At 41.0% G+C, this 14,990-nt stretch overlaps 1 protein-coding gene across 4 annotated transcripts in view; it reads right to left on the reverse strand.

The window, feature by feature from the left end:
* Nucleotides 1–2,573: 2,573 nt before the first annotated feature.
* cylda (cylindromatosis (turban tumor syndrome), a) overlaps nucleotides 2,574–14,990 on the reverse strand; it is a 29,949-nt gene continuing 17,532 nt past the window's right edge. For all 4 annotated transcript variants that reach the window (XM_034148399.1, XM_034148398.1, XM_034148401.1 and 1 more), the window contains 5 exons: nucleotides 12,176–12,308; nucleotides 8,677–8,785; nucleotides 8,353–8,471; nucleotides 6,453–6,669; nucleotides 2,574–4,618 (listed from right to left, as the gene is read on the reverse strand). In XM_034148399.1, coding sequence (XP_034004290.1) covers nucleotides 4,434–4,618; nucleotides 6,453–6,669; nucleotides 8,353–8,471; nucleotides 8,677–8,785; nucleotides 12,176–12,308 — 763 coding nt within the window. In that variant the 3' untranslated portion in view covers nucleotides 2,574–4,433. The remainder of the gene's footprint in view (nucleotides 4,619–6,452; nucleotides 6,670–8,352; nucleotides 8,472–8,676; nucleotides 8,786–12,175; nucleotides 12,309–14,990) is intronic.

The following is a 14,990-nucleotide window of genomic DNA, read 5'->3' on the forward strand; positions in this document are numbered from 1 at the left end:
TTGCCTCTCTCTCTAGTTTCATTCAAGCAAACAGTCGTGGGAAGTAAATAAAGTACATTTACACAAGTCTTAATCATGTTTTGACATATTTGTACTTTATACTTCTACTCCAGTACATTTCAGAGGCAAATATTGTACTTTTAACTCCACTACATGTATTAAAACTCACACTTGCTTTATATAAAAACACACAATATGCTATTATTTTGTATTACACACAGTTTGTGGTGAATTTTGGGGGGATTTCAGGGTTGATTGTTTAATAAATGCCAATAAATAAATGGCATTCATCTGGGGAGATCTGCTTTTTTAAGTCACTTTGAAAAACCTAATTGTTTAAGAAATGCTTTTATAAGATTTTATTTATGTTTTATTATTTCCTATTTGTTTTAATATGTATTTAATGTGTTTAGACGCTCTTGTTCGGGTATTTTTTTCTTATTTTTTGGACTAACTATGTTTAAAAGGTGCTATGTAATTATAATTATTTGAATATTTTTGTTTCTTTGTCTTAACATCCATAAATCAAATCAATAAATCTTTATTTAAAAAATGTTATACAACGATTAAAACCATATAACAACACAAGTAGTACATTAGCTAGCTTACCCTAGTTAAGCTAACTTGGTGAACCCTTCCATGAATCTGTCCTCATCTAACATGTCATAAAAAGACCTATGAAATATATTCTTATATATTGCTATACGGCTGTCTTTTCCCATGGGAAGTAAGTGATAACTGTCCTGCATTCTCAAAGTGGGACACCATCATGTGTTTACTATGACCATACAGCCTGTGTCTGCTGCATGGATGTGAGAACCACAGCAGTGAAATGTTGACAAGGATATAAAAGAACAAAACAGTCCTCTGTCAGTGGGAAAGAAGAGGGAAGTCAGACAGGGAAGTGTTTCTGTTTTGAGAGGATTTTACAGTTTAAGGTCAAGGAGTAAAAGGTGTTGTTTAGGATCAAGATGTACATTATGGAAACTCTGGGTTAAAATGTACTTCCTGTCTTCTATTTGTTTGGGTTTCCCTTCTGTTTGTGTGAAAGGAGAGCGTTGCAGGTGAGGTTAAACCACTGTAATCCTGTTTCCTGTCAGTGTGTGGAGGGCGGGGTTAAGGTGTTAGATGGACACTGGTTGTGCTGGCTGTTTATCATAAACACAGCCTAGCCCAGAGAGGTCCATCTGCTTTGATTTTATTTAGTGATTCCCCCCAGGGGCCCTGAGCTGGAGCGGGAATAACAATACTGGAGCCCATCTGTTCCTGTAGAACCAGCCCCGGCTAAATTACCACACGCTACGAGCGGCTGGCATATGCTGTGGCATAAAGCTACAAGAGGGCATTGTGTGCCAGCTGTTCTGTTGACAAATACTTATCAGGCACTTCTGAAGTCAGCTTGCTAAGCTGGTTTCAAGTTTGACTGAAAACTAAACGGGGTAAGGTGTGGAGCGGGGTTCCTGTGGGGCAGACGCATGTATAACACACACCGATTTATCTGTCGTTGTCATGAGATTGTCTGGGGAATTGGGTCACTGTGTGTGGATGTAATCTGGACATATAGGCCAGATACCAAGTGGTCACAACAGACCGCGGTAATCTTGCTTCCTGTAAGCATAACAGACTGTGATCATATTGTTGTGTTTATAAGTCAGAGGATGATCGCCGTGTCAGGAGCATAAATTGGGCTCGATCATGGTAATCCTCTCAGGAAACAATAAGATGGATAACACACAGATAAACACTGACAATCACACCAAAAAGCCAGGTTTACAGGGACTTACTTCTAAAGCCACTGTGAACTCAGGAATAAGAACTACTGTATATGATAATAATAATAATAATATTTAAATAACGTTTGTTGTAATCATTTCGGACACAGAATACTTTAGCTTTCTTTGACTTACTAGACTCTGACTTTATGAGTTCTTATTTTAATCAGATACTTTTGACATAGTATCATGTCACTTTTTTTTCGACATACTATACTATAGCCAGGGTGGGGTGTGGCGTAGTGGACTAGTGCGTTGGTGTTCGGATCAGGGGAGCACAGGTTCAAACCCCACTGCAGTCAGCATGTCGTTGTGTCCCTGAGACACTTCACCCCAAATTGCTCCTGTGGGGATTGCCCACAGTATTGAGTATGTAAGTCACTTTGGATAAAAGCGTCTAACAAGTAACATGTAATAATGTAATAGCCTTTTATCTGATATTTTTGACACATTACTTTTTCACATAGCTTAATATTGCTTTTTTTCCAACAGACTATACTGTGTTGTTTTTCTCTGATCTTACATATCTTTTCGTCTCATATTTATTTCTTATCCTTTGAGGTTACAGGTAACCTCATTGAGAACAGGCTCCTTTTATCAGACCTGTGAGTTAATGTTAAAGCAATATTATATATGAATACTGCATGTAGAAGTAGTATGCTTAGCATCACACAACAAAGGCAGTTTCTAAGTGACTTTCTCTCTGGTGCCTCTAACCCTCAAGTCTCAGCATTGTGTTATTTCAAATGAATGTATGAATTTCTCAACATTTCTCTCTTTCATCACACCACTCACAACGTGCACCCTTCAAAACGGGCTTTATTTTGTTAACATTTACAGGAACATCACTGACATTAATTTTCCACCCGTTACATATGTATATACTGTACAGATGCAACAGAAAAAGGAAATCAAAAATCCAGAGGCTCCAGTCAGAGACGAGCTTCAGCTAGAAGGAGTTCACACAGGAAGTCCCGACAGTGGAGACGACCACAGAGCAAAATGGAAGTGTCAGCTGGAACCTCATTTATAAAAAAAAAAACGCCCGTATACTTCACACTTTTGTTTTATACTCACAACTACTTCAATTTTCAAGTTGTGATTTGGAAAAATATATATAATGCTGATGCCAACATGTGCAGTTTCTTGGTTCAATCCAATGGTGTGTGATATATAAAAACAACTACTTCTCAATCCATGGTATGCTTTAGGTACTTTTAAATTGGATTACAATGGAATATGTAAATGTTTCTTTAAATACTTATATATATTGTGCACAAGGGTTACCAGCCTTGTGCGTCATCATTTCAATCCTTTGTTAACTTTACACTGTTCAACATGTTACTATTAACATTCAGTAGTTGCTATGAGAAAACTACAATAACTCATTATACTGTGAAAAGGGACAAGCAGTACCCAAAAGCAGTATCATCAACCCTGTTTCATTTCCTTAAAAAAGGGATAACACACAGGTTTATATTAGGATTAGAATATAATAAATAATATTGTTTAGTTATCTGGTGCACGGCTGGAAACATTGCATGTCACATCTTCATGGAAGGCAGCAAAAGTCAATACTTGCCATGATGGGCAAAAGAAAAAAAGGCTTTGTAAACATAAAATATAATTTATATTTAGTCATCAACACAATGAGTCAGACACTTAAAAACACTGCATGTGAAATTCCTCACATCACACTCCCTTAATTGAAAGAAAACAGCCAGGCTTTTTTCCAGGACTTCACCTCATTGACCCTATGAATGCATGGAGTGCTCTACAACGGCAGCCATTGTACAAGTCTCCCTTCATGCATTTATCTGGCATCTCCTCGCCATTTGAAATGCAGAGCGCTCTTTACCGAGGGAGAAGCACATTTGTATTCTGTAACACAAAACTCTGATGTCTCCCGACCAACAAATTAGCACTCACTGTGACTTCCAATGGGAGGAAAAAAAGAAAATGTTTCCTGATAGGTCCACTTGGGGATGGAGCAAAAAGTGCAGCATTGTTAGAGCGAGATGTGCAGTACGACACTTCTACAATGGCTACTGTTATCTGTAAAGACATTTACACAGCATGATTAGGGGGGGGGGGATATGCAAACTCTGATCTTAATGCACAGTAGGTGGACGTCTATAGTGCTGATGGTACTACCTCAGGAAATCTATGCTACTAAGAGAAGTCTTTTGAGAAGAGTTGGATGAGGCTTTGCGTACTGCATGATGTGGAAAAGCTCCCGTGTTCGACAGTGATTAAGAATAGCACGACTCCTCTTGTCTTAAGGTAAATGAGGTGGAGGAGGTCATCCCACGAGCTCGTCTTGTTTTCGTTGCACGTGTTTTGTCAGTCGCGGCAACGCAAGCATGCCCAGTGCGTCTTCATAAGGCCTCGCTCCATCTTCCACCACCGACGCTCAGCAGGGAGACACAGGGAAGCTACATATGAAGAACACAACACTTCAACTAATGCACAGTGCAAATAGGCTTCTCCCCCCCCTCCCCCCCTCTCGCTTTCATCTCTCCCACCTCCAGAGAGGAGAGCTGGGCTGGAGAGGGTTCCCTTTTTTAGTCTTTCTGGGAATCTCCTGCCCTTGGGGAGGCGGGAGGTGGTGTGGGTGGGGGGGAGGGGGGCGATGGTGGAGGGTTTGGGGGGAGAGGTTTTCTACTTGTACAGGCTCATGGTGGGGCTCTGGTACATGCACATGTAGGCGTCGCAGAGCAGGCGGCGGGCCTGGCCCACGATGCTCTTGGGGTCCAGGGAGTGCAGCTCCTCGGGGCTCATCTTCAGGTACGCCTCCACCTCGGGGCAGGGGGACACCTGCGGGATGTTGAAGCCGTTCTGCCCTCCTGCAGAGACACGAGCACGGTCATTAGATACCATGTGATCATCTGTAACTCTAAGTGAAAAACTATGTGAAAAGGATTTAATGCGCAAATCAAACAGAGATTGCCAATGATGGTTATGAATGCAATATATATATTTTTTTGTTTTGAATAAACTCCTTTTTCCAGCAATCATTAGTTTGTTTTCATGATGATTACCCGCCTTATTTTTAGGGAAATAAAAACAGCAATTAGAAAAGTAAAAGTATTAGTTCATGAATCTCTAAGTGATCCATCCATGAGTAACTCATTCGATAATCGAGTGGAATTCTTTTTTACATTTTATGCAAAAAATGCAAAATTCTAGTCCCAATAGGGGCGTTCACACCAAGTTCTTTTCCCACAATAGTTCACAATAGAGAACTCAGTTCATGAGAACTCTTTTAGTTCTGATGAACTAAAGCAGATTGCGTTCACACCGCAATGAGTTCCTGGGGGTGGATTAGGCAAATGAAGCCGCTGACGTCACTACTTCTTCTTCTTCTTCTGCTTTGGGTTTACTGGCAGGCCGCAAACCACTTCACGGCGTATACTGCCACCCGGAGGCCCCGGCCGGAAGTCCCCGGAGTTGGGGACTGACTTCAGTAGAAGCTGCTGGGACTCCCAGCAGCTTCTACTGAAGCCTTCCGAGTAAATCGCCAGAACGCCGACACCTCCTCATCACTCCACCGCTCCCATGTTTTCTTTTGTGTTGCCATAAGTTATTCTCTCTGCGTTTGTGCACTGGGCTAATGCTAATGCTAATAATGCTAATGCGAGGATAATAAAATGGCGGCTTCACAAAACTTTTTGGGAGTTTTACGGGGCTTGGTTTGCAATCTGCCCAGCCAATCAGACATAGGAACCTTTTTCTCCCACGAAAGTCCCTGCTCTTTAGCAGGGACGGAAAAGGGGGTAAAAATGGTTCTGATGAACTAATTTAGTTCAGGGGGCTTTTTGGTGTGAACGCAAATATATCTGAGTTCTGATGAACTATTGTGGGAAAAGTACTCCGGTGTGAACGCGCCTAATGATGAATATGGGAAATTTTTCTTTGTATTAACATGACAGAAAAAGTCACTGTCGTGTCTATTTTCTGGCATTTCACTTGTCAGACAATTACTCCAATAATTGTTAGAAATAATGTGTATTTTATTTAGGAAAATAAGCTATAACAGCAGTGGCCCTAATGTCAGATAGGAGCTACATTTCCAGTTGTAATAAATCATAAGTTATGATATCACAGGAAGAACAAATATGTTATGCAGTCTCTCAAAGTCTTAAAATGTAACACACTATGATGAATTTGGTGCTTAAATATTTCTGTGTAGTGATTCATGACTTCAGCATCTTCCTCAGCGAGGTCTTATAAAACCATCTGTGTCGCTGCGCAGTGTGAAACTCTGTCGCCACTGTAACAAAAACAATGTCCTGTACATATCCACCGGGTCTCGTTTCAGGGATTGGTTTGGTGTCATAACAACAGTTTCATCCCACAGGCCATAAGACTGTTAAACACGTGAACTTTGGAAAGAACATTCATAACATTCATCTGTTTGCAACTCATATATATATCAATATTCCAATTACTTGTATATAGACTATTCTGCACCATTTCTATTCTATTTACTTGCACTATTTTATGTTTTATTGTGTTGCACTGTTGGAGGAGGAGCCTGTGACCTAAGATGTTCATAACTACACTGTAGCTATGTACGCATGACAATAAAAGCCTTGAATCTTGAATTCATGATTCAAAGGTTTAATCCCAAAAAAAGGGATAACATGCGCGGCGTCAGAAGGCCGTGATGACACCCACCGTCGCGGTCCGCCATGCTGTCGAAGAAGAGCCAGGAGGAGTCCGCGCTGCCGTACTTGACGAAGGCCACGTAGTGACTGGTCTCGATGCACAGCACGGCGAACAGCTCCATCCTCTGGCGGGGGAACGAGCCCTGCCGCCCCGAGCCCTCCTGCAGCTCCTTGGGGACGGACAGCTTCCCGTGCCGGTGGGTTTTCCTCCTCGGGTGGAGATGGACCTGAAATCAGTAAAAAAATAAAAAAATAGCATCACACTGTTACTGTGGCGTATGAGCGGTATATGTCTAACATGTAACAGATTGAGTAGAATCACTGTAAATAGGGGGGGGGGGGGGGGGGGGGAGCATCAGACTGTTACTGTGGTGTATCAAATCAAATCAAAATTTATTATAGCCCCAAATCACAAGAAATGCCTCAAAGGGCTGTACAAAGCAAACACAATAGTCATAGCATAACGATTATTAAAACATTGTACATCAACGTAAGTATTGCCATGTGATGAAAGCATGTGACTGAAGTGATGAACAGTATATGAGCCGTATATGTCTCTCAAAACTCACTTATTCACTCTAGCTGAACTTAACTTAACTCACACTTGGATTTGGACTACTGTTTTGTTTTCTTTGTGCTGTTTCTGTTTCGTGTCAAGCGTCTTTGAGCACTGAGAAAAGCGCTATAAACATTTAATGTATTATTATTATTATAACATTTAACAGATAGAGGAGAGGAATCACTGTAAATAAAAGCTCTGAAGTACATTTGAGGCTTCATACCACCAGATGGGCTATTAAGATATAAATCAAACAATATTTCAGTATATTATTATGTGTTTATAAATCAAGGCAATGCATAAAAAATACATTAATCTCAGAAAGAGAGAAGATGCCAGATTTTTCTTTCCATCTGTAGTCCTTGGGCACAAAACAATAAAAAAAACTGTAAAAAAAATGGTGTTGTCACTAGCACACTTAAAACATATATATATATATATAAAAAATACAAAACAGATGAAAGTACGGATGTATAAAGTATTAAAACTGGCATTATAGCGGAATAATTATAATAAAACAAGTTATTTCCACTAAGAACTGTCAAATGTGTGATAAACAAGCTGCTTAATATACATTTGTTTGCACTATATTGGTAAAAGAGTGATAGTCCGTTCATGTTTTAAGATCAGTTGGAAGCATATCCGATGCTTGATGGCCGTGAATCAGAAAGCAGATTGTGTTGGCAAACATGTGTTACAACCTACTGTAGAAGCTGCAACATAACTGCTGCTCTGATTCCTTTGGATTTGGCGCCCCCAAGTGGACGATTTTAACTCACACTTAAAGGTCCACTATTATACTGTTTTTCATCAATATCTTATAGCTCTCAGATATATACAAAACATGTATCTGAAGTGATTGGCTCCAAACACCAAACAGATCATTGCAGCATCCCATAATCCCCTCTGTTTCAGCCCTGTTTCAAAAGTGCTGATTCTCTGTCTGTTACTTTAGATGAAAATAAGGAGCCCCTCCCCACGCCCCTCTGAGAGATATTTGGTTACAAAGAACACAATGGTGCTCTAGGAGGAGATTCAGGTGATAAGGTGGGGGGGGGGGGGGGTTACCTTGGTTGGTGATTGGCTAATGGTTACACAAGCCAACACATCGTTATGACATCATAAAGTGGCCAAAATCTGATCAGCTCATTTTCAGACAGGTTTTTATATAAATGGATCAGGACAAAAAGAGAGAGAATCTTTTTTCCTGAAACTTTCAGAGTCTCTTTACACAGAGGGGACACATGTTGATGTAGAAGAGACATGGAAAAGTGGATTTTGCATAATAGGTGACCTTTAAAATGTTAGCTTCAGTTGAGTTGGTGTTGCAGCAATGCCCTCTGTTGCTTACCTGCGTATTGCACTTTTCACAGAACTGTTTAATCTTTCCCGCCGTGATGTCCCCGTCCTCATAACAGTCTCGACACTCGTACAGAGCCAGGCCTCCGCAGATTCGACATTCCCTCGGAGCTGGATGACAAAGACACATTTATTCTGGCTGCACAAAAGTTCTTTAAGACACAAGAAAGAAAGAAAAGGGTTCCTTCATCTCGGGTGAGTAGCAGTGACAGCTCAGAGGGATTTCATTACCAAATGCCACGCGGCTCTGAGACACCATCGATCGGAGAAACACGTCACACTTAGACACTGGAAAAAATGATCAGCCACAACTCACTGTCTTCAAGAAGGTCTGTGATGTCTAACTCTAGAGAGGGGAAAATCTTGTTGAACATTTTGAAGTCTTTGCCAAAGCGAGGCATCTGGATGATAAGGCAGGAGGGAGCCTGAGGTCAGGAGACACAGAGAGGAGAACACTTTATTTGGACATCATCATAGTAGATTGGATATATCAGAAAAGCTCAGAGCAGAACACTATGGACTTGATGTTAAACATAGGGATGTAACGATACCAAAAACTCACGGTACGATAATATCGCGATAACAAGTCCACGGTACGATATTTATCGCAATTTTTTTTTTTTTTTTACTTGAAAAAATGTTCTTTATTAAAAAATAAATCTGATTTGTACAGCATTTTAGTAGGATAGTAGTATTTTAAAGTGTCAAAAATATAATAGTCAGACGCTGCAATTAATAAATCAAGTTTCACTTTGAGTGAGTTAGTGAGTTGAGTTACTTGAAAAACTACTCAGCATCATCAGACAGGTTATTCTTTAGGAATATGAGCATGTCCACATTTCCAGGTAGAAGCTGGGATGTTTGGGCGTTTACAATATCCCCTGCTGTGGAAAAACCTCTCTCGCTTGGTACTGATGTTGCTGGGACAGAGAGATATGCTTTGGCCATGGGTGACAGCAGTGGGTAAAACTGTGCATTGTCTCTCCACCACTTCAAAAACAATACCGTTTTTGCCAAGAAGGTGAGGCTTATTGACAGGGCGAGATATACATATACTGTTGGTACTTGTCAATGTCCTGTAAATACAATGTCCTTTTGTGTTATCTGTTGTTTTATGTTCATGATGTAACCTACTTGCTGCCATGTTGGACAGGTCTCCCTTGAAAAAGAGATCGATGGGACGACCTGGTTAAATAAAGGTTTAAACAAATAATAATAATCGCGATATTCGATACATCGTTACATCCCTAGTTAAACATATAATGGCGCGTTTCCACTACAGCGCGGAGCACGGTTTAAGAGGGCTGTGACGTCAGCGGCCCGTTTTTGCGTTTCCACTTGGCCTAGTACCGGCCGGCGGGTCCTAATTCACAGTTTTTCTGGCCTCATAAAATCGTGGGTCTAGGGCCGGAGACAACGAGGCTGAGTCGGGCTGAGTATGCTAAACTAGAGAGAGAATCGCTGGCAAGGGGGCTACAACTACAACAAGATGGACATATTTGACCGTGATTTAATTGTAATACACGTTTCAAAATGATGCCGAAGTAACAACATACTGATACCGGTTAGTAAAAACCATGAATTAATGCTTTGTCAAGTCTGCAGACAGACGGCAGGCGAAAAACCTTTTAAAATGCATGTTTTCTAAATGGAGATTGGCTAAGCTAACGCAGTATATGCTCCGACCGTCCACACTCACAACAACGGCCTATACAGACATAAATAAAGCAGCGACTGTATTCACCATGACACGGGCAGTCTGTGGTTTGTACTTGTTTAACTTTTGTCTAGTTTCTGAACATATATGAGGAGCTGTGAGCTCTGAGTGCTAACAGCTAACGGCTGTGTTGTTTTTCTGGGGTTCTCTGAAGATGACGTCACGGCTCCGCCTACACTGCGTTACTATAGATACTACCCCAGTTCCTAAACTGTAATGGAAATGCGCCATAAAGTGAGCCAGTCCTAACGAGGCCTAGCCATACCGAGCGAGGCCGAGCGAGGCCGTGTAGTGGAAATGCGCCATAACAGACCTTACCAATTAAGTCTGTTAGAGTATGATAAAAATGTGCTTGAATTTTAAGCAATGTTACATGTATGGAGAAACTAACTCCATAAATAAAATAGTTGCTCCATGTGAAAGTATTCAATTTAGGATCCATTTTTTGTATTTCATGCATCAATAAGTTGTGTCATCAGCAGTGGCAGCTGCTTTTGATCTAGGAAGTGACATTTCAGTCCTGCAATGTAGTTTCGTTTTTTGGAGATGACTCCCTGCTCAAAATCTCTGCTCAAAATCTCTCCTCAAAGTCTCTCTCAACACCAAAGGATAAATCTATTTTAATACACTTTGTTTTCAAAAAGGAACAATAATAACTAATTCACCCATGTACAGTAAGTACACTGACAAAAAACTAATAACATACTATTAACACAAGGGGGAGCCATTACCTTTTCACACACTTGAAAAGATAAAAATTCCGTTGGTGCATTTTAAGGTGTAAAATGTATTTATTTTAGTTTGATAAGAGTAAGACCCCAAAGCCATCCAGAAGTTAGTAGCTTATAGCACACTATGTATTTAAATATGTCCAAAACCTTACACTCCATTTACATTACCAGGTCTGCTTTTATTGAATAAATACATTATTATAATTAATACTGCAACTTATCGTATGAGACTTTGGTATTATATTCGACACACACGACATTTATTTTAAACTCTTTAAATTAAGATAATGTTATTATTACTTTATGGGACAGTTAACCTCTATATTTAAAGAATATCAGTGTGTTGTGATTAATCTTGATATCATATTTTATTTTGAAGGGAACTGTCACTTGAAGGCCCAATCCCAAACCACGCCCTACACCCTACCCCTACCCCTCCGTTTGCGCGTTCGCACGGAGGGTCCGCCACATTAAGTGCTGTTCCAAACCAACGAGTGTGGAGAGGTGTGGAGGGGGAGTGGGCTATCAAGCCCTCAAACAGCAAGTCTGCATCGGTGCTGACTTGAGACCGGTCTCTACCTGACCGGAGTCACGCTGTGTGTGTCCGTCAGGAAACACGCTGTTTACAAGTAGTTCCAGCAAACATCCACTGATAAATTGCGATGTTAACAACCTCATGATAACCTCATATTTTTTTAACTTAGGATCATACCTGTGTTTAGTCTGGAAAAAGGTAAATGTGTGCATTTTATTATAAAGTTGTGTATATTTACAGACTGTTGCAAAAACTAAGAAGCTTATAAACATCAGGTTTAAAACTAAAAGAGCTTTACAAAAAAGTAACACAATGAAAGATGTTTGGAGTTTTATTTGAGTTCTTAATTTACATTTTTTGTCTAAGAGATGCTGATTTGAAACCGTTGTTACATACAGTTACGGCATTTCCTGTTTCTGCCGGAGAGAGGGGAGTTTGTCCCAAAGCTTGCCGCTGTATTTACTCCCTCCATCTGACAGGAGGGAGCCTCGTTGAGCTGCGAGTGTGGCTACAGACGGAGTTCACTCCGCCACGGAGGGGTAGGGTCGAGGGAGTGGTTTGGGATTGGGCCTAAGTCTAACTAAAAACATCAGGTATTCAAAAGGAAGCCATTTCCCCATGATGTCATTTTGTAGCACAACAAATTGGGAACACAACCTGGGTGGTGTCTTAACTTTGCGTAGATTAGTTTATGCTCAGATTCTTATAAAGGGTTAGGCACCAAACTAACAAACTGTAGCAAAGATAATCAGACAAAACACGCCACGATATCGTTCTACTCAAATCAAGCTAATCCGTGGTACAAAACAAGCTGAAACAAAATGAAACTCACCTCTGCAAACTTGAGGTCGCTGTTGATGAAGGACCACTCGAGCAGCTGCTGGATTGTGGGAACTCCCACTTTGTCCTTCTTGTCCATAAAGATCTGATAGAAGTAACAGTCCTGCACCTTCTGCCCCGCTGACCTGCAGAACAACACAAGGCTTTGTTCAAGTTCACATACTTTCTCAGTAGATTAGGATAAAACAACAACTGTAGTCTGTGCAGATATTAAAAACATTTCCTGTTGTACCCACAAGTGATATTGATCTCACTGGAATAAAAGCAGATCTGTTCCTAGCTTATTGTTGTGTGTGTGCTTGTGTGTCTCTCTCTCTCTCTCTCCCTGATTGTCTCCAGGTGCTCCCAATCCCCAATCAGGGCCTCCATAAAAGGACCTGAGGAAGGCTGCAGTGGCTCTCTCCTTCTCCTCTGGCTGCATGTGTGACATGTGCAGCATGGTGTCTGTGTCTCTGTGTGAGGCCTAGTTTAACGTGTGTGTTGCTCATTGTTAGGAGATGTGCTCCAGTGTACCTTTGTACCTTGTTTAATGTAGTCACTTTCTGTTTATAGAAGTTGTTCTAGTTTATTTTGCAAGTCGGCTGGTGAGCCCTTTTTCTTTGTTGAATTAAAAGTCCATCTTGTGGCTTGACAAACCGGTTTCCTCTCCTTTTTCTCTTGCCTGGTTGTTTTTGTGTTTTGTTACTTCTCTTTGGTTCCAGTAGGAAACGTAACACTGATCTTTTGGGAATTTTGCAATTTGATACAAAAGAGTACCCTATGTAGCACATTTTGATACAACCTGTAAATTGATGAACTACTGTACAGAATTTTTCAAAAACAACATTTCTAAATAACTTGTTAGGACTTATCTATGAATTGGATATACATGATCAGCTTAATTAAAAGCAATTGTGTGTTTTTATTTTTTATTTTCAAGCAGTTAAAGTCAACACCACATAGCCTTATGCTGAAAGCAGGCCGCTTAATTTAACATTTAACAGCTCGAGATATGATTACCACATGTTCTGTCACATCTGCATCCTGTCACTGATAAACTGTCGTGCCAGATTTCACACTGCTCAAGTATTTATTTTTAAACCAGGTACGTGTTTCAGAGGAGTCGTGTTAAATGACAGTTTTACAACTCTGTCACTGCTCGGCTTTGGCAAAACATAATTCCTATTAAAACACTAATGCACAACCTTTTAATTCAGTAGACCTGATTCGGCTCATCTGAATGGCAAACATCCTTAAACATGACCTTAGAAGGGGTTTTCATAACGCGATCAAAGAAACTCCTACAGTTAAACCACACAGTCTGCCACTCCGTCTCCATCTGAGCTCTGCAGCAGAAGTGAAACTTAATGCCCCGGTTAATCTGCATACTGCAGACTTAAGAAAAGGTCTGGTATGGTTCTGTGGTTTAGTGCTGATGTGTTTGGAAATATATTTGCAGAGTCTGCAAAGCAGCGTAAAGCAAAGATATATCTTCATTACGCCATGAGGTACACGGGGATCGTGTGTATCACATGGCTTCTTCTCGGTTAAAACATGTCAACATTATTTCTCTTTTGATTTAAAGTGCACCTATCATGCTATTTTAAGGCATATATTATGGGTCTCAGATATATACAAATATATAAAAACATGTCTATGATGTGTTTTTCTCAAAATACAAACAGATCATGCATTTTAGACATCCCTCATATCCCTCATATTCTAGCCCTGTTAGAGAAACGCTGATTTTGGGTCCTTAGCTTGAAAAAATAAAAAAGGGGAGGCGGAGCTAATGCCTGATCAGAATTCTACCGGAGATAAAGTAAAATTCTGCTGTGATAAAACGCCATCCTGTTCTAAACCACATCAAGGATTATTTCTGAAACAGTTTGGAGCTCAAATGCTTTTTCTCTCGCAGGTTTATCACAAGGTGAGTTCCTTTTTTGATTTCCTGCTTTTTAAACACATGCTCTCTCCAGTACAGGTTAGCTCTGAGTGTAAAGGCCCGGACACACCAGCCCGATTTTGGGAGTCAGAGGCCGTCAGAGGCAGTCGGGCATTCGCGGCGCCCTACTCAGGTTTGTGTGTCCCGCACCGTCGTCTCTTTACGGCACCTTTTCACACCTCCCGATGCCTCCCGCGGCCGTGGGAGGTCAGAGAAAGTCGGCCCAAGCAATCACTCCGATTGGCTGTTCACACTACCGCTGCCTGCTGGTAAGGACAGTTATTGCCACTCGTCGACTGAAGTATTTGCGGTGTGTTCGTAGGCGGGCGGCGTAGCGGGCGACGTAGCCGACGCAGGCGACGAAGCTGACGTAAAAGTCGGGACGCCTTCGGTATGCGTTCTTTGGTCTCAGGTGGGTGTGTAGCGGCCTTTAGCGAGGCTTGCTAATGTAAACAAAGACGAGATTACGTCCAAAACACGTCAGGCATTGTTTCTGATAGCAACTCTCTGTGGGTCCACCATCCGAAATTACGTAATATCGGCAGCAAATCTGTATCCGCTCGTTGTACCCCCGTTTTTAAAAGATTTGGGTACGGAGGAAAAGAGAAAGGGTTTTATTTTCTGACGCTGCGTGAGTTCCCCGACGCACCGGGGACACATATTTATGTATAAAAGACATCAAAAAGTGCATTTTGCATGATAGGTCCCCTTTAAGACAGGGAAGATACATGGGGCAAAAACAATTGAATAAGAGGAACAAAAGATGGAGAAAATAAGATATATACTTTTGCATTTTCCCAAGAGACGTTTGCTTCCCCTTGCGAAAGACTTCAGCTAAAAAAAAATTACGAGGTCAGGGAGAGGCTCGTTTTATGGATTTTAT

Source organism: Trematomus bernacchii, unplaced genomic scaffold (assembly GCF_902827165.1).
Source record: "Trematomus bernacchii unplaced genomic scaffold, fTreBer1.1, whole genome shotgun sequence".
Classification (NCBI taxonomy): Eukaryota; Metazoa; Chordata; class Actinopteri; order Perciformes; family Nototheniidae; genus Trematomus; species Trematomus bernacchii.